Below are 18,345 nucleotides of genomic sequence, written 5' to 3'. Positions count from 1 at the left end.
ATGACAAAAAAACTCATTATAAAGTTAAAAGACAAGCCACAGATTGAGTGCTATTTATAACCGATATAACTAACAAAGGATTAGTATCTAGAATATATAAAGAACTAATATCAATTAGAACAAGAAACAACCCAATAGAAAAATGGGAAAGTGTTATAAACAGGCTATAGAAGAGATACTTAACTTCAGAAGTGATCATATGGGAAATGAAAGTTAAAGTGATAATGAACTATCTTATCAAAACCATCATGCTCGCAAAAATTGAAATCTAATAGCACTTAACAATTCAGGAGAATATAGGAAGACAAATCACTCATATGTGCTACATTTGGAGTTGTAAACTGCTTCAACATCTTTTTTTAATTAATTTTTATTGGAGTATAGTTGCTTGCTTCAACATCTTTGGAGAAAAATTTTATAATACCTATTAAAGCTGAAAACCCTCATACCTTATAAGCCAAATAGTCCATATTTAGGTGTCTACTTTAAAGAAACTCTTGGACATTATATTAGGAGATATGTTTACATATGTTCAGTGCAGAAATGCTTGTGATAGCAAAATAAACAGAAACATAACTGCCTTCAGTAGGGGACTTGATGGGTAGCATATGGAGTGGAATATTATGCAGCATGTAATATGAATGAACTAGAGCTATGTGTATCAATATGGGCAAATCTTACATAATATCGAGTTATAAAAAGTTGAGAAGGATATGAATAAACTGATTCCATTTTCATAAAATTAAAAAAAAATGACAGTAGTACATAATACTGTTTATGGGTACATGCATATCTAGTAAAAGAAGAGAAGCATAGAGGAAATGATATAGACCAACTTTAAGATAGTGGTTACCTATCGGGAGAGACTGAGGAGGGGAGGGATTGTTGGCATGAGGAGATAGGACTGTATGTGTAAAATTTTACCTCTTTTGAAAAGGAGATCTGAAAGAAATATAGAAAAATGTTAATAATATCTGTTAAAACTGGGCAGTGGGTATGTACTTCAGCTATATTATTTCCTGTGTTTTTCTATATGTATATATTTCACAATTTAAAATGTTGTAGAGAGAGAGTAAGTAGTTGCCTCACAGTATATGTTCAGGAATGTTAGTTTCCCTTCTATTTATACCATTTTCGTTATTATGTATTTTGTTATACATTTGTTCAGAGATTTTTCTAATGTGCCTAACCTAGAAGGGTTAATTTCCTCACATAAAAGAATTTGAGAGGTAAGCAGTACAGGGCTGATGTGACAGCTCCATAACATTATCAGAGATCTAGGCATTTTCTGTCTTTCTACTCTCATGAACTAGCCTCTGTCCTCAAGATCCCCCATAGTCCCAGATGACCTTTAAATCTTAATTCCAGAAGCAGGAGGGAAGAAGGTTAGAAGAAGGGTTCATCCTCCATCCTGTTAGGAGGCTTCCCAGAAGTTCTACCCAGCATTTCAGATTACATCTTATTGGCCAGAATAGAGTCACAAGGTTACATCTTGCTGAAAGGGAGGCTGGAACATGCAGTCTTTTAGCTGGGTATATTGCCTAAGATGTGTAACTAAGGAAGAAGAAGAAGTTTGATATTAGGCAAAAAAAACTAGGAGTCTCTGTCAAAAACAAAAACCTAGAAGTTATTGGACTCTAAATTACAGCATTATTTTCATTTTAACTGAGATTTAGAGATTTGAAAGCATGTGAAGCCTTTTCGTAAACTTGGTATGGTACACATTAAATATATTTCAATTCACGGGTACTGTCCTCAAATTTGAAGAGGTGTAAATTTGGGGTACCTCTGTTATTGAATAAACAAAGTCATATTATATCTTTTTTTCAGAGTGAAAAACATGCTCAAAATGTTAGGTTTTATTTTCAAATGCATGGGGAACAAAATGAAGTGCCTGGTAAGAAAATGAAGATGGATGTTAGGAATTTTCAGGTGAGTGGCCTTTGTTGATGGTGTAATTCGAAACTTTGAGTTATTGAATCTTTCTAACAAGATTGTTCTTATTTCAGATGCATAGGAGTGAAGTAGTGGACAGAAACAAATTTTGTGGTCTCTGCAACATCATTTTTAGCTCCCCTGTTGTTGCTCAGTCTCACTATGTGGGGAAAGTCCATGCTAAAAAACTGAAGCAATTAATGGAGGAGCATGATCAGGTATCTCCATCAGGATTTCAGCCAGAGATGGGTAAGATGACATTCACCTCTTTAGCTTCAATACAGGGTCTCTCTATAATTTTTTCCCATCTCTGCCATCCATTTTTTATTGGAGAGACTTTTACTCTGCCACAGTAACTTGGTTCTTCTTCTGCCCGGTTAATCTCTTTCTGTATCCTTGTAATTTAATATAGAGATCATAATTGCTAGCTGAATTTTAAGAAATGTTGCGACCTCTCCTTTTCAGTTTATTAAATCCAAATAAAAGCAAATTATTTGCTATGTTGCTATAAAGAAAGAACAATAAGCAACCTGAGCTCTCCAGTTTCTAATCAAATTATAAAGTCTTAGCTCCTTCTTACTTCTTCCCCTTGGCATCTATCTCATTCTTTTTTTTGCTTTAGTGCTTTCCAAAACATTATCTCATAGTGTGTGTTCAGACCAATGTCTTCACCATAATATAGTTATGTTGCAGCATTTTCTGACTATAACTATAGCCAAAAAAAAAAAAAAAAGGTACGGAATCTTCTTCTACCCGATTGCTCATTCCTTTCTTCCTATGAATATAAAGAAAAAGTACTACTAGCATTATCAATCAGCAGTTATTGAGTACTTATTTTATGTTAGATGCCAAAGATACAGAGAACTGTAAAACGTTGCTGTTTCCTCCTTCCAGTGACGTTGGGCCGCCAGCTCATGAGAGAACTGACCCACAGATCTCACTTCTGGCCTGAAGTGGCAGAGTACACCCTGGAAAACCCAGCCTGTATTTTGAAAGTGTTGTGTGCTAGAACAAAAAATAAGATGATCAATTCTCTGGAATAAATAATTTACCACATTCTTACTAGCTTCAACACTTTAGGAATAAAGCATGCCTAGCATGGAAATTTTACCAACATTAATTTCCAACTCATAGCATAGGCCTCATCAGCATTAAAACATATAGTTTTCTTAATAAATGAAACCAGAATTATTTTTAAATTTATTCTAGTCTCTCTAATTTTTGTATATTTGTTTTTCTGCCTGTCAGTCAAGAGGGACAGAATCAGTGTGCCCTACAAAAGAAAGCATCTTGTAAAGCCTTATCTTTAGTCCCCAAAATTCATAAATTTGGTCTCAGAGAGGAGACTAAATGAAAGAGCTCTGAAATAACTGTAATTGTGGAAACGTATAATTTTATAGCCTTAAACAACTGCATAAATTTTATTTTGATACAGACACCACAAATCTGGACTGAATAGGTGATATACTGTGCTACTCAAGAAAGACACCAACTTAGAAGTTGGTACCATCTCTTTTACCCTCACTAATTTCAAGAACCATCCTAAGACATCTCTTATGCCTTCACTGATTTTTCAAATGAATAAAATTCATTTGAAATAAATGCCTAATGCTGAATATTCTTTCCTGTATCTTTGTTGGAGAAACTTGGTGACAGATTTGTATTCAAATTTCTATTCTCACAGAAGGAAATTCTTTTTAGCCTGAGTACCTTTATCCAACAGCCCTATATGGAAAAAGTCCAGAGACAGTAGGTTTTTAAAGAACTCTAACTTTCCCTAATACTTTATAATGAATGCAACTCTAATAGCTGGACACATGTTGATCACTTTTCATTATGACTATTTCACCAGGTGTGCCTATTACTACTTCTGCAGAGTCAACTTTTCTGAAGCCCCTTGTTGTCAAGCCTCCTCCAGCTGGGATTAAAGACGAGACTATGCCTTCCTCTTCCAGCAGTGCTTTGGATTTGAATAATCCAAACAAGTATTGCAAGCTCTGTCCTGCTTCCTTTAATAGTCCATTAATGGCCCAACAACATTATGTTGGGAAAAAACACAAAAGAAATGAAGCTAGGAAGAAGTTTGTAGCCAAGATAAGAGAGAAACCTCTTCCAGCAAAATCAGATGCAAACGGTAAACAGTAAAAATATCCCAAATCTCTTTCTTAGGATGTTTATATTTTATAAAACATACTGGCTTATGTATATACTATTTTGCTTTTACTTAATACGAAGTTGATAATACTCATGGGATCATAGAATTTTCGATAAGTAAGGACTTTTGAGTCCATGTAGGTCTGTCTGTTGGTTTTCTAGAAAATGAGACCCAGAAAGGTTTAGATGACTCTTACTAATAAAATACAGGTATTACCACGGTTTCATGTTATATCATAGGTACGTAAGGAAGTATTTTAAATTAGTATCACGTAGTTATATCGTTCGGTCACTAAGTATGACTTAAGTGTCTCTTAGGTGCTAGGCTAGTCATTCTTGGGAATACAAATGAAGATATACTATTTTCCCTGAAGGGGCAAGTGTATAACTACTTGGGTTAATAATACTTCATTGCAAGAGGCTGCAGACATGGATTTTTGTGTACATATTTTTGGTAACCAGAGGAGCCAAACATCATGGTTCAGAAAATCTTTATAGAGGAAGTATATGATTTAGATTGATAGCAGTGGGAAGGAGAGAGGATGAACAAAGGAGCTGAGAAAGAGTGGCAAGAATTCAGGCACAATAAAGATTCTGATCCTGACTGGAGTGATCCACTTGCTCTTCTAACCATGTGTTTTTTCATTTTTCCCCCACAGGCACCTTCTCACTACTAGTATATTTTATTCCCTTTTCATATTCTCTTCTCCACCCACTTCTTTTCCTCTACTCAACCATTATTTTGCAATTCTTTCCTTACTAGACCTTTCTGCTTAATGTGAAAATGTTCATTATTCCCTCCTTGAAGCTCTATTCTTTGTCATTAGTAACTCCTTATGCTATTGTTCTTTTCCCGTGTTTCTATTTCTTTTCGGTTTTCTTTGGGGGCTCTTTTTTAAATTCATTGTCTAAATGTAGGCGTTCCCATGGTTCCATTCTTGACCTTAATCTATAACATGATCTAATCCGTTCCTCTGATTTCATCTCTCATCTGTATGCTTATGACCTTTCTGCAAAGCTTTAGATTCATATATTCAAAGAGCAGCTACCTCTTCACCTGTATACCTCATAGCCATTTCAAATCCACTCAGTCATTCAAAGTAGAAACCTGTAGTTAATTGTAAATCCCACAGCACCATCTACTTCACTTCCTATATCTAATGAGGCACCAAGCCATGACTGTTTTACCTCCTGAATCTTACTGTTACCTTTTCTCCAGCCATGCTTTTCCCACACTAGTTCAGGCCCTCAACATCTTTTCTAGAGTTTTGCTACTCAAAGTGTGGTTTGTGGCCAGCATTATAAACATCACTTGGGAGCTTGTTAGAAAAAAGAATCTCAGGCCTCACTGCAGACCTACTGAATCAGAATCTGCATTTTAACAAGATCCCTAGGTGATTTGTACTCACAATAAATTTTGAGAAGCATTGTTCTAGAATATTGCCACAACCTCTAACTACTCTCCTTGCCATCAGTTTTGTCTCCCCAGATCCACCCTCAATTTAACCACTAGAGTGTTTCATCTAAAGTGTACATCTTTTCATGTCATTCCCCTGCTTAAAAGTCCTTATTTCTCTATTTTCTAAGGATAAAAATCTAAGCTTCATAGCTCTCTACCATCTTGTCCCTATCTCCTTCTCCAGGCTTATTCCCTGCTACTTCCTGCTATGATCTATGTGGGTCAGAATCTAAAAACTGCTTATGGTTTCCAGAAACCATTACCCCATTTCTTGTCTCTGTGCCCTTCATGCTGCCATTTTGCCTAGAACATCTTCATGTCCCTCTTCTCTTGACCAACTCCTACTCATTTCACTGCTTTCAAGCCTTTTCACTTCCTTCAAGGCTTATCTTCTGTGCTTCCTTAACCTGCATATCTAATTATCTCTCCCTGTGTCTTTATCTCCCACTAGAATGTAAGGTCTTTGAGGGAAGGGACTTCATCTAACTCATCTATATTTCCAGTACTAGAGATAGAAACTGGCACAAAGTAGGCCTACCTCAATAGAGATTAGTTTAATATATGAATCAGTGAACTATTAACCTTTATTTATTGAGTGCTAACCCTGTGTTTGTACTATTAAGTTTTCTGCTTAATGTGATTCAACATATCCCCAAAAGTTACATAGAGATCTGTATTTTTATCTAGGATTTTAAAGAACGTTGATTTAGGCAAGTGTAGAAATAGAAGTAGTAGGGCTTCTGAAAGTCGTAGATGTTTGGAGAAATGACAGACTTCCACTTGTTAGGGTATTTTTCCCATCGCTATGCTGAGGGTAATCTGAAATAAGTGGCTTCTAGTTTGTGGCATTAGGTAAATTGGAACTGAGAAGTGTGTCAGCCATGAGAAATGTGTGCACTTTGGTCACTTCTGAAAGGAGGGTCATTTTAGCACTCTGAAGTTTCAAGGTTATTAGATTGAGAGAAGGATTTTGGTGAAATTTTCATCTGGCTGGGGAAGCGGGTGCTGATCATCAGCATAATTTAATCCAGTCATTGAAGTCATTTTACACTAGCCTCTGAAGGTGAAGCTCAAAGAACAGATTTTCAACCCTGCCTTGACTATTTCATTTTGATAACAGTAAACATTTGAGGATTAAAAAATAGCTGGAGAATTTAAAGTAGCTAATGAGAATTGCAAAGAACAGCTACAGCAGAAGCCCATATTATAAGTGAGCAAGCGGTAAGACAAAAACAACTTAACCTGTGCCACTTTAACTATATTCACTATTCACCCATTTTCTCCCTTCTTTCTGTCTCTGCCTTCATTTCTATCTGCTATTGTTTATATATGTTTCTACTATATCTAATCTCTTTCTCTTTTTCTTCATCATTCTTACTGCTCTCTTCATGTCCCTCATTCAGTCCAGATCTTATTAGCACAGGAATGGCTACCATAACGATATGGAAATAAAGTATGTATGTATTTTTAATTTACTGTATTTGTTTTGTTTATTTTACTAATTTCTAGCCCCATTATTGCACTTAGATGTCTCACCTTCACCTGTAACTCAACATATCTAAAATTGAATTAATAATCTTCCCTAAAACCACCTTAAATTTACCAAGTTTTCTTTCTTTGCCAGTAGTACCACTATTTATTAGTCACCCACACTTGAATCTTTGAGGGCATCTCTGACTAAATTTCCCTATCTCCTATCCGTCCACAGTCTTATCAGGTCTTCTTAGAACTATTTCTCCTTCCTTTATCCTTCCATTGCATTTTCACTACCATCATCTCACACTTTAATGCTGTAACCACCTTCTGGAAGGCTTTACTTATACCTCATTGTTATTCTTTCACTACCTGGTAGCAAGATTTCAACCCAGGATCAATTCCACAGTCCACTCGTTCTACTTTTACATTCAGAACACTGAGTGATGCTATGGAGAATTATATAAGGCTAGAGATTGGGTACCTCTACAGAGTCTTAGTATCCAATCTCTGTGGCCTTTTAGTCCTGCTTAATACTTTTCCTTTTCCTTCACTTTCCTTTCAGCAGTGATTTTTAAGCCTACACCACTCTCCAGGACTCTCTTCTACTGTTCAACACGCCCCCTCCTCACAACATTCAGGCAAGCTTATTCCTTATTTCATCAAGAAAAATGTGGCCATCAAATGTGGATACCAAGTATCTTGCCTTAACCAAATAATCTCTTAACCTTGAGTTTCCCTTTAACTACTACACTTTCCCCTTCTCTTCTTTGCCAAGTTTTTTTTTTTGTTGTGTTGTTGTTTTTGGTTTTCAAATATACTCTTAACTGTCTTTACTGATATTCACTCCTCAACTCATTACTATTTGTTGACACACATTCCCCCAGCCCTCCACACCACCACTGTACCGTTCCACTGAAACTGTCCCTCACAGGGTTATTGTGACTTCTAAATTTCTAAATACAATGGCCATCTTTACTCCATTCACTAAACATTCCTCCTTTGACATCACTCTCTCCTGTTCATCCTTACAACTCTGTCCTTTACTTCTTGATTTTTCATGGACCCCCTCCTCCTCTACCATCTAGTTTAAAGAGTGGCGCTCTCCAGGGTTTTTATCATTATGTTGGTGTTCCTATGCCCACCCATACATTATCCTCAGGACATCTCACCCACTCTGATTGTCTTAACTAACCCCCATCCCCTGACTTCTCCAAAATTAATCTATCTTCTGCCTTTCAAATTCCCATATCTAACTGCCTATTGGACACCTTTACATGAAAATCTCACAGATATATCAGACTCTGTGTGTCCAAATTCAAACTCACCAATGCTTATTCTCCCACCTCCTAAAATAGTACTTCCTTATGAAGTTCCAATTTCAGTTAGGATCACCACCCACTCAGTCACCAAACTATGCTGAGAGGTATTTTAGACTTCTCTAGATTCCTCCTTCTCCCTTATCTCCCACATTCACTCAGTCATTAAATTTTGTCTGTTTTAATGGTAAATATTTCACCAATATCCCTGCTTCTCTCTACCCCTACTGTGACCTTTCTAGCCTATGCCCTCCTCATCTCTTGCCTTATGTAACTGTGGTCTCCTTACTTCCAGGCTTGCTCCTCTTAAAATTACCCTCCATATTGCAGTTAGAGGAGAGATTTCTCTAAAACACACAGCTGACCATGTTACTTACTACTTAAACCACTTCAAGGTTTCCCAGCCCACAGAATAAAAATCTAGGCTCCTTAGCATAATATAAAAGTCTGTTTGATGTGATATACTTTTGCCTCTCCCATCTCGTCCCCTTATATTTTATTCTGCAACAATTCCAAATTTTAACTAGTTCCTGTAAACACTTCTGGGTTTTTTTCATGCTATTTCCTCTGCCTACAGTACTCTTCTCAACTCTTTTAACCGTTAACTATTTTTCATTTTTCCAAGTTTAACTAAGGCATCATCTCTTCCAGTAGCCCTCTTCAGACCCCCATATTGTACTAAGTGCCTCTGCTTCCTTGAATTCCCATACCTCTTAAGCATACTTGTCTTACCTTTTACCAAATGAGATTGAAATCCTCTGTTCATGTGTCTGTTTCTCACTTGGATTTGTGAGCAACCTGCCCATTTTATTCATCTTGTACCTCTAGCATCTAGCATGATGCTTGGTGCCACAGAGGTGTTTAGTGTTGGTTGAACAGATTATTTGAATTCAGCACAACATGCTCATTTCTGTCTCTTCCATACCTGATATTGTTTTCATCCTCTGGAATGCCCTAACTGCTTTCCTTACAATTCAAATCCTTCTTTTCCTCCAAAGTCCATCACAACTTCCCTCATTTCTCTAGCTCTTGGTATTCTCCCCTTCCTCTGATTTCTCATAGGTATTACTGTTCATTGACAGTTGCATTAATTATAGTCCCTTAACTGAATTGGCCCCCTTGAGACAAGGGATTGTATTTTATTCTGCAATATCCTTCTCAGTGCTTTATATGGGAATGAGTATATGGTTTTTCTCAATATTTGATAATTGTTTATTGAAAGGCAGTGTTGTGTAGTGGGATAAACATAGATTTGGAGAAATGTTTGAAGTCAGTTGCCCAGTTGCACCTCAGATTCCTCAGGTATAAAATGAAAATAAGGCTACTTCACAGGATTGAAAGAGGATGAAATGAAGCAGTGTATACAGTACCCATCACAGAATAGGTCCTCAACAAATGTTAGTTTTCTTGAAATATTTTGTTTTCCTGCCGTAATTTAAAAACATGTAAACTGGACATTTTCTATTTTTCTTCATAAGCTAAATGCCACATTAAGTTGCATTTTTGCTTGCATGTAGCTCTCAGTTGATTTTCCCCATTTAAGATATTAGATCAATGGTTCTCATTCTTGACTACATACTAGAATCATGCAGGCAGCTTTTAGAAATTCCAATGCTCAGGCCATCCCTAAAATCAATTAAATTAGAATCCCTGGGACCCACACATTAGTGTTTTGTTTTCTCTTTTTTAACTCCCCAAGAGATTATGATATAGAGCCAAGATTGAGAACCAAAATGTTAGACTATAAAGATATGCAGTTCCTCAATCTATCTTTTGAAAACAAAGACCTTGGTCCAGGGAGTTATGAGATAGGGCTGTGATTAGGAGAAAAGTGGGCTCCACAAGTGTTAGGTTATTGATGATTCTGAAAGTTACAGGTTGCAAAGAAGCTTGAGTTTCTGGGTGAAGTCAGAAACAGGGAATCCTAGCAGGACTGAGGGGAGCAAAACTTGACAGGCCCAAGGAGCAGACTCAGATAGGAGAATGGACAGTGTAAGGAACATAGTAGAGGCAGGTTTCAGTAGGATCAGACCAGGAATTTTGATCTTGGGGCCAATAAATAGACTTCACATCTTCACAGAAAGGGTTTACACCATTTTTATATATTATTTTCTGAGATGTCTATATCCTAGAAAAAGATAAAGAATATCAGTGTGTGAAAAAGACAAGGGCTAAGGTAATAGAAAGCAGACCATAGTTCCAGAACTGCCTCTGGATCTTTCATATGTGACCTGCAGCTCCTCTAAACTACTATATTGCCTATATTATAATCTTCTGGTCTAATTTGTGAAGAAACCAAGGAGGAACTGAGGAGAACATTATATACAATATACTCTATAAGCACTAAACAAATATGTAAAACCTCTGAAATATAATCTGAGTTTATAATCATAATGAAGATCATTGACTCGATAATCTAGGCAGTGGTGCTCAACAGTGGCTGCACAGAAAAATCATCTAGAGTGCTTTCAAAAAGTAAGAAAGCCTGGTTCTACCCCTAGAGATTCTGATTAAATTAATCTTATGTGGAGCTGTAACATGAATATTTTTAGAGTTCTCCACAAGCTTCCAATGTGTAACTAACATTAAGAACCACTAGTCTAGAGGAAACCAGGATTCCTGCTTATCTTGCATAACTTGGGTGCCCTCAAAATACATGGTATTGGCCAAGTGAATCTGAGCCTTAATTTTCCCACCTGTTAAGTAAGGTTAGTAATAATTTCCTGAAAAGGGTTGTTATGAGCATGTAGAGTCCTGGATTTAGTCCTCAGCTTTGCAGGAAGTCCAGAGTCTTCAGAGGTGATCAGCCTCAAATCAGGGATCCTCAAACCAAAAACAAAATTGGAAGATGCAGATAAATAACCAAGGAACTGGAAAGGTATTCCCTTTGTGGTTTTTTCCACACATTCTCTGACAATAATTAGCTGGGGTATTGTTAAAATAAACATCCCTGTCCCAGTGAATCATATTCTCCAGAGGAGGGGGTCTGGGGATCTATATTTTAAACTCACACTCCAGGTGATTCTTACCAGAGAAGGCTGAGAAACGTTGTAGTTTAATACACTGTCATTCTGGTATTGATTTATCGTAGGAGGAGAAATATATATTTCCAGTTCCCAGGTTTTTAAAAAAAAATCTATCATCTAGGGTATCCTCTTTTTTGTATCAGTAATATGGGAAACCAAATTATAATCAGAAGTGACTTGGCAAGCACAAAATCAGAGCACAGGAAAAGAGGATAGTTTTGAAGAATTATTTATTTAGACTTTGACATAACTGGCTGAGCTCTCCTGGGCCCACCATAGAGTATATGTCAATAGTGAACATAGTCCTCATGTTCTTCAAAGTCAAAATCTTTCTTTCTCCTTGACAATAATCTCCTGTTTCTATGAATAATCTTTGCTTAGACAAGGCCAATACACTTAGTAATAATTAATTTAGTGGCCTTTAAATGATTAAGTTGCTGTTTGATTTAAAAGAAGATGGTCTTGCCTGACCCTAAAAATCTCTGCAGCCATCAGTTTATTGCCTCTTCCTTAGGGTGGGATTGTTTTTATATTTAGCTTATGAAATTTATTAATTTGCTTCTTCAGACCAAAGAGAAAGTGGAAGGATAATAAGATTAAGAAAATAAGACTTAATCTGTTACCTGCTTCCCGTTCTACCTATGAATCAGAATAGAGAGGTAGCTAGTATATCTATTCTATAGTTCTTGACTCTTGTGAAGTGGTAACTAGCAGTTTTGTTTTAGAATTTTGCTTTCAGCATTTATACTGAGAGTGGGGCTCACTGAACCTCTCTCCTTTCTAAAATCTGTCTGTGGTAACTTTTGGTAAACTAATGCACTACAGTGATTTCAGGTAAGAGAGTAAGAATTTGCTTTTATTTGTTTTTAATATTTTGGGATGTTTCAAGTTTTAGTTGGGTAGAAAGAGAATTAGGGGCAAACAAAAAAGAGGTTGGTTGAGGGATTAAGAGGCAAAGATTGATTGGGCATGCTAAATTTGAAGTGTCTGTTGTACTTTCATGTAGCAACAATAAACAGGCAGATAGCAGTTTCTTAGGAAAGAGGCCAAGGCTAGAGAGGCAGTGTGGTGTAGTGTGAAAAATTTTGGACTTTAAATTAAGAGACATGGGCTCTGAGAGGCTATCTCTCTTACTAACGCTGTGTGACTTTGACCAAGTCATTTGACCTCTCTGGGCCTTAGCTTTAAATTGGGAAAGTTCAAGTAGATGATCTCTAGTAAATTCCTGTCCAGCTATGTGATTCGAAGTGTATTCCTATTGACCTTCTTAACTTGAACTCTCTGTTTTTTCAGCATTTAGTATGAAAACCTACGTTTGTCATATTTGTAATATCACCTTTACATCTTTAGAAATGTTCCGGTCCCATATGCAAGGAAGTGAACATCAAATTAAGTAAGTATTTCTTGCCAAAATGCTCCTATGATACCAAAGACTAGGGCTTCTGTCAAGTACCTTTGCATGTACTTTACAAACTTTCTAGGCATTTATTTCCCTAAGAGTTGATCCTGGGTATGGTTGGTGATATTTGTAACATATTGTATGCTAGTTCCATCCCCCAGGGAGTTCTCTAGCCATGATAGTAACTGACAGAGCTGGCTAACTGGCACCCCTCCTGACCAGACAGCATTGTCCTTCTTTAGAAAGATGCTAAAGGATCATTCTCAGGCTAACCATATAAATTCAAATAATCCCTGTAATCCCTGGAAGGTTGGCTAGTTCCAGAGATTCAGTGATCCAGTCATCATCCTTCCAATGAGGTATAGTGGTTAAGAAAGAAGGTCTTGTTGTTAGACAGAACTGAATTGGAATACCAGATCTATCTTTCTGCCAAGTATGTAACTTTGGACAGCTCTGACATAAAGTGGTTATAATGAAATATAAAAATATGTGCAAGGTGCCTGACCTGGCACATAGTAGGAGCTCAATACACATTTATTCCAATCTGTTTTGTTATTTTAAGGAGGAAAGGATTGAGTGGACAATTGGGGATCGGATAAGTCAGGTAGTGGGGCAGTGGGGCACTTAACTATTGTATATTTTTTTTTGTTGCTTTTAAAATCAAAGTATACTATTTCGGTTACATTATTTTAGTGGAAAATATTTATATTATTGAGTCTGAATACTAAGTAGCTAAGTTGTCTCACTCACCAAATTAACCTTCATTTAGACTCTTTTTTAAAATCTCAGGGTTCCAGAATAAATAGCTGTCACATTTATAGATCTGTACAGGGAACTAATAATCAAAAATTTTTAAAGCAATGTGACATTCAGATCAGACCATCTTTAGGGCATTAAATATTATTGGTCCTTTCCCACACATCCCAACATGCCTTATATTTTTAAGTACTACAGCAGTGTCAAATATGTCTGCTTCTTTGTACCCATCTTTCCCTTCATCCCAGGCCTGAAAATTTTTTTATGTGTAAAACATTGTGAGGTGCTTAGGAGATATCTGACTATCCCTGCTGCTTCTCTTTGACATACAAAAAGTCACAATTTATAGCTTTTATATTGAGGTAGGTTTTAAAATTTTGTTTGGGCCTCTGTTGTATTTGTTTTTTCAAACTAATATTTTTGAAAGCAAAGCAAACATTCCAAATAAAATAATCTAGTAACAAGAACTTTCTACTGTCTTCTTTGCAGAGAATCCATTGTTACCAATCTAGTGAAGAATCCGAAGAAGCCGCCAGACTCTTACCAAGATGAAAGTACAGATTACATCAAAGTACAGAAAGCCAGAGGACCAGAACCAAAGACTTGTTTCAGAAAGATGGAAGAGACTTCTTTGGAAACCTGCAGGTACAGAGAAGCGGTTGATTCCAGATCCAGACATAGAATGTTTGAACAAAGACTCCCATGTGAGACTTCCTGGACATACCCAGGATCATGCAATATTTCACGAACAATGGAAAACCAGTTACCTCATTGCTTACCAGCTCACTCAAAGAACACATATGACTCTTTCCAAGATGAACTGGAAGATTATATCAAAGTGCAGAAAGCCAGAGGACTAGATCCAAAGACTTGTTTCAGAAAGATAAGTGAGAGCTCTGTGGAAACCCATGGGTACAGAGGAGTTGATTCTGGACCCAGACCAAGAATGTGTGAGCGAAGATTTTCATTTGAGACTTCTCAGACCTCCCAACGACCATACAGTACTTCACCAGTGGAAAGCCAATTACATCACTGGTTACCAGCTCATTCAGAGAGGTCATATGACTCTTTCCAAGATGAACTTGAGGATTATATCAAAGTGCAGAAAGCCAGAGGACTAGAGCCAAAGACTTGTTTCAGAAAGGGAAGAGATAGCTCTGTGGAAACCCATAAATACAGAGAAATGGTTGATTCCAGACCCAGACATAGAATGTTTGAGCAGAGACTCCCATTTGAGACTTTCCAGAATTACCCAAGATCATCCAATATTTCACAGGCAGCGGAAAACCAGTTACCTCATTGCTTACCAGCTCATGACAGCAAACAGAGATTAGACTCTATGACCTACTGTCAACCCACCAGAGACTATTTCCCAGAAAAACCAGTACCCCTGAGCCTTAGTCAGCAGGAAAACAATTCTGGCCCATACAGTGTAGAATCTGAAGTTTACAAGCACCTCTCCTCAGAAAACAATACCAGTGACCATGAAGCAAGTCATACGCGGAAACATCAGAAGAGAAGAAGGCACCTGGAGGAAGGTGAAGAAAAGCCAGAGAAGGAGCAGTCGAAGCATAAAAGGAAAAAGAGTTATGGGGATACAGATCTAGACAAGGACAAGAGCATCCAGGAAAGGAAAAGAGAGGGAGATAAAGTCAGTTCAGGAAAGCTTAAGCATCGAAAAAAGAAAAAAAGCCATGGTGTTCCCTCTAAGAAGGAAGAACATAAGCACAAGAAAGAGAAAAAGAAATCTGTTGAAGAAAAGACAGAAGAGGAAATGCTTTGGGATGAGTCTATTCTTGGATTTTGAACTTTTAGCTTTGTTTACCCAACGAGAAATCGGTTAAGAATAGGGGAATTTAGACAAAGACAGGAACATCCAATGAAGAAAAGGAGAGGTGAATACAGTCAGTGTCAGTTCAGGAAAACTTAGTTTTTTGTGTGTAAAAATTGAAATTGAATTGAAAGAAAAGACAAGCCTAAACCTAGTCTCTGAGAAAGAAGAACCTAAGAAGAACCTAAGAACACAATAAGAACATAAGAGAAAAGGAAGCCTGTTGAAGAAAAGACAAAAGTGTCAGTGCTTTAGGATGAGTCTTCTCTTGGATTTTGAACTTTTCAGTTTTGTTCCCTTAAGGTTGAATTGAAGAAATAAGTTGAAGAGTTTGGTTTTGTTAAATTCATGTTATTGAATTTTCCTAAGTGGACAGTTACTTTAACCGCTAACAAAAGCCAAGTTAAGTAAGAGTATTTAATATGCCTTTTCCTCAAGTTATTTTTCCTCATTTATTAAAGTGAAAGAAAAATTACATGTTTCCTGTGTATAAAGTAATTTCCCTTAATGAGGTTGTCTCTGCTCCTGTTCTTCAAATTGCTGTGATAGTGAATTACTTACCTGTGGGAGATAATTTATTTTAAATGAGAGAATTACCAGGCATTACAGAATCCATCCCTTGTTTGGGTTTCTGTTAGTGTTGGTGGTATTTTATTGTTGTTATTATGTGTTTGTTTATGTTTCTTGGTTTTCTCCAAGGAAAACGTGTGAAGCGATTTAGACTAATTTTTTGTTTGTTTGTTAAATCTAATTTGCAGTGTATTTTTGTATTTTCTAGTTCTGAAAGTGGAAAATGAAACAGTCTATAGTAAACTTAGATGATATATGGTTTTAAAGAGCTCTAAAAAAGTACTGATAAAAAATCAGTCTATATTCTGGAAATGTTTATATTATATTAAAGTGTTTTAATTTCTACGTATTGTTTTATGTAAATGATCATTTCCCAGCTGGATATTATCTTACTTTGGGAGTGAGAGGGGAAATAATTAAACAGTTTGCACCTCTTGGGGGATCACACTATAAAGTTTTAATAGTTTCATTTATCTTACATCTAGCTTAGGAGAAGCTGATATTCAGACTTGAGCTCAGTTTTAAGTTAGAAAAATATGACCAGCTAAATACTTGAAACTGAAGAAGGAAGAATTTATAAGTGGGAGAGGACTGTGAGGAGGGGGCATTACCTTTATTTATTTATTTAAAATTTATTTATTTATTATTTATTTTTGACTGCATTGGGTCTTCGTTGCTGCGTGTGGCTTTCTCTAGTTGTGGCGAGCGGGGACTACTCTTTGTTGCAGTGTGCAGGCTTCTCATTGCGGTGGCTTCTCTTGTTGTGGAGCACGGGCTCTAGGCCTGTGGGCTTCAGTAGTTGTGGCACGTGGGCTCAGTAGTTGTGGCTCATGGGCTCTAGAGTGCAGGCTCAGTAGTTGTGGTGCATGGGCTTAGTTGCTCCACGGCATGTGGGATCTTCCCGGACCAGGGCTCGAACACGTGTCCCCTGCATTGGCAGGCAGATTCTTAACCACTGCGCTGCCAGGGAAGCCCGGGCATTACCTTTAACTTGTTTCATCTTGATTATGTTTTTTACTCTGGTGCTCCATTTTTTATGTTTTATGATATACACCTCCTGTAAGCATTTGAGCGTCATCATGGTATAGTATAAAGAGTCGTAGCCTGGGAATCTAAATCCCAGGATTCTGGTCTCAGTTGTACCATCAAGTTGCTGTGTGACCTTGTAGAAATACCATCAAAATCCAAACATGGAGTCATCAGGAATAGGAAAAATAGGCTATAGTATTCCCTTGATGTGTTAATCCTATCAAAAAGCAAATAAATTTAGATGGTGATTTATCTGCACTTAGGCAAGGCATTTAATGGTTGTTTTTTCTTGAGATTTGAATAAAATGGTAAATATTAACTGAAGCATAATATGATTGTTGGGCTTATACCTGGTTGAATGAATAGTCCAAAGGGGAGTTCGATGGTCCTCAAATTAACTTTTCTTCCAGAAGACTGTTGGTATAACATTATTGGTGTTACAATATCACTTCCCCTCTTTTTAAAAAATCCATCTGGTGTACTAGTGAAAGGAGAGGGGAAAGAAGAACCAGAGTAGAGCAAATAGAGTGTTAATTGGCCACAAAAATGGCAAATTCTCTTTTCTGAACATGTAAAAAAAAGTAGCAGTTTTTTCCACAGGAAGTACAAGATGAGTTCAACTGAATTGTAAGCATTTTTAGAATTGGTAAATTCTTTTGCAGAAGTCCATTTTGCGTTTAAAGCTGGAGGGTGGGAATTCAAACTATATATCGTATGAATATTCACTAAGATACCAAATTACTATGATCTTTCCAAAATAAATAGGTGAATTATTTATTAAAATTAGCTGCACACATCAAAAATTAAAATTTTAGTCAATACTGGGTAAATCATTTAAATTGGTGGTGTGGCAAGTTGGGGGAGGGATAAGGGTGTGGTGTTGACTGCATTCTTGGAGAAGTTATCAGTGACCTGCTCTAGTAAATGGTTTAAAAAATTTTTAGGACAAAACCCTTTTTTTTTTTTTTGCCAAAAATGGGCTTTATCTTAACCCCACCATAAAATAAATTTTCTGTTAACCAGAAAGTATTATTTTCTGCTTGAAGCTGGGGACAAGGACTTGGATCCAACTTTAGCACATTTGCTTTGCTTCCAGCTTCTGCCTCTGAGCACTTGAAGGTCAGAGTATGTCAAGATATTTAAATATATATGCAGGGATCCAAAATGATCTCCACTTCTGGAGTTGAGTGCTGAATCTAGCAAGATGAATTTAATAGCGTAAATATTAAATCCACATTTGGCTATGGAAGACAATACAAAAACATGTTTGAGGAGACATAGTTTTTAAGATATTATGTGGTAGGGGGGGCTAAAAAAGATACTACATGTGAAAACAATGTTGGGATTTTTATTACATGCTTGTTTTGAAAGACTAATAGGCTTTTATATATATA

At 36.8% G+C, this 18,345-nt stretch overlaps 1 protein-coding gene across 3 annotated transcripts in view; it reads left to right on the top strand.

Annotated features, from left to right (window-relative positions):
- The window catches only part of ZMAT1 (zinc finger matrin-type 1), a 148,500-nt gene extending 133,090 nt beyond the window's left edge, over window positions 1–15,410 (top strand). For 2 of the 3 annotated variants that reach the window (XM_061178886.1, XM_061178887.1), the window contains 5 exons: window positions 1,831–1,932; window positions 2,010–2,184; window positions 3,788–4,069; window positions 12,660–12,759; window positions 14,011–15,410. In XM_061178886.1, coding sequence (XP_061034869.1) covers window positions 1,831–1,932; window positions 2,010–2,184; window positions 3,788–4,069; window positions 12,660–12,759; window positions 14,011–15,328 — 1,977 coding nt within the window. In that variant the 3' untranslated portion in view covers window positions 15,329–15,410. Of the gene's footprint in view, window positions 1–1,830; window positions 1,933–2,009; window positions 2,185–3,787; window positions 4,070–6,975; window positions 7,002–12,659; window positions 12,760–14,010 lie in introns of those variants that run through there. The other variant, XM_061178888.1, reaches the window with a different exon arrangement.
- Window positions 15,411–18,345: the final 2,935 nt, after the last annotated feature.

The sequence above is a fragment of the Eubalaena glacialis genome, chromosome X, assembly GCF_028564815.1.
Source record: "Eubalaena glacialis isolate mEubGla1 chromosome X, mEubGla1.1.hap2.+ XY, whole genome shotgun sequence".
Lineage (NCBI taxonomy): Eukaryota > Metazoa > Chordata > Mammalia > Artiodactyla > Balaenidae > Eubalaena > Eubalaena glacialis.
The sequence above is the reverse complement of the archived record's forward strand: the minus strand, read 5'-3'. Positions and strand labels throughout refer to the sequence as shown.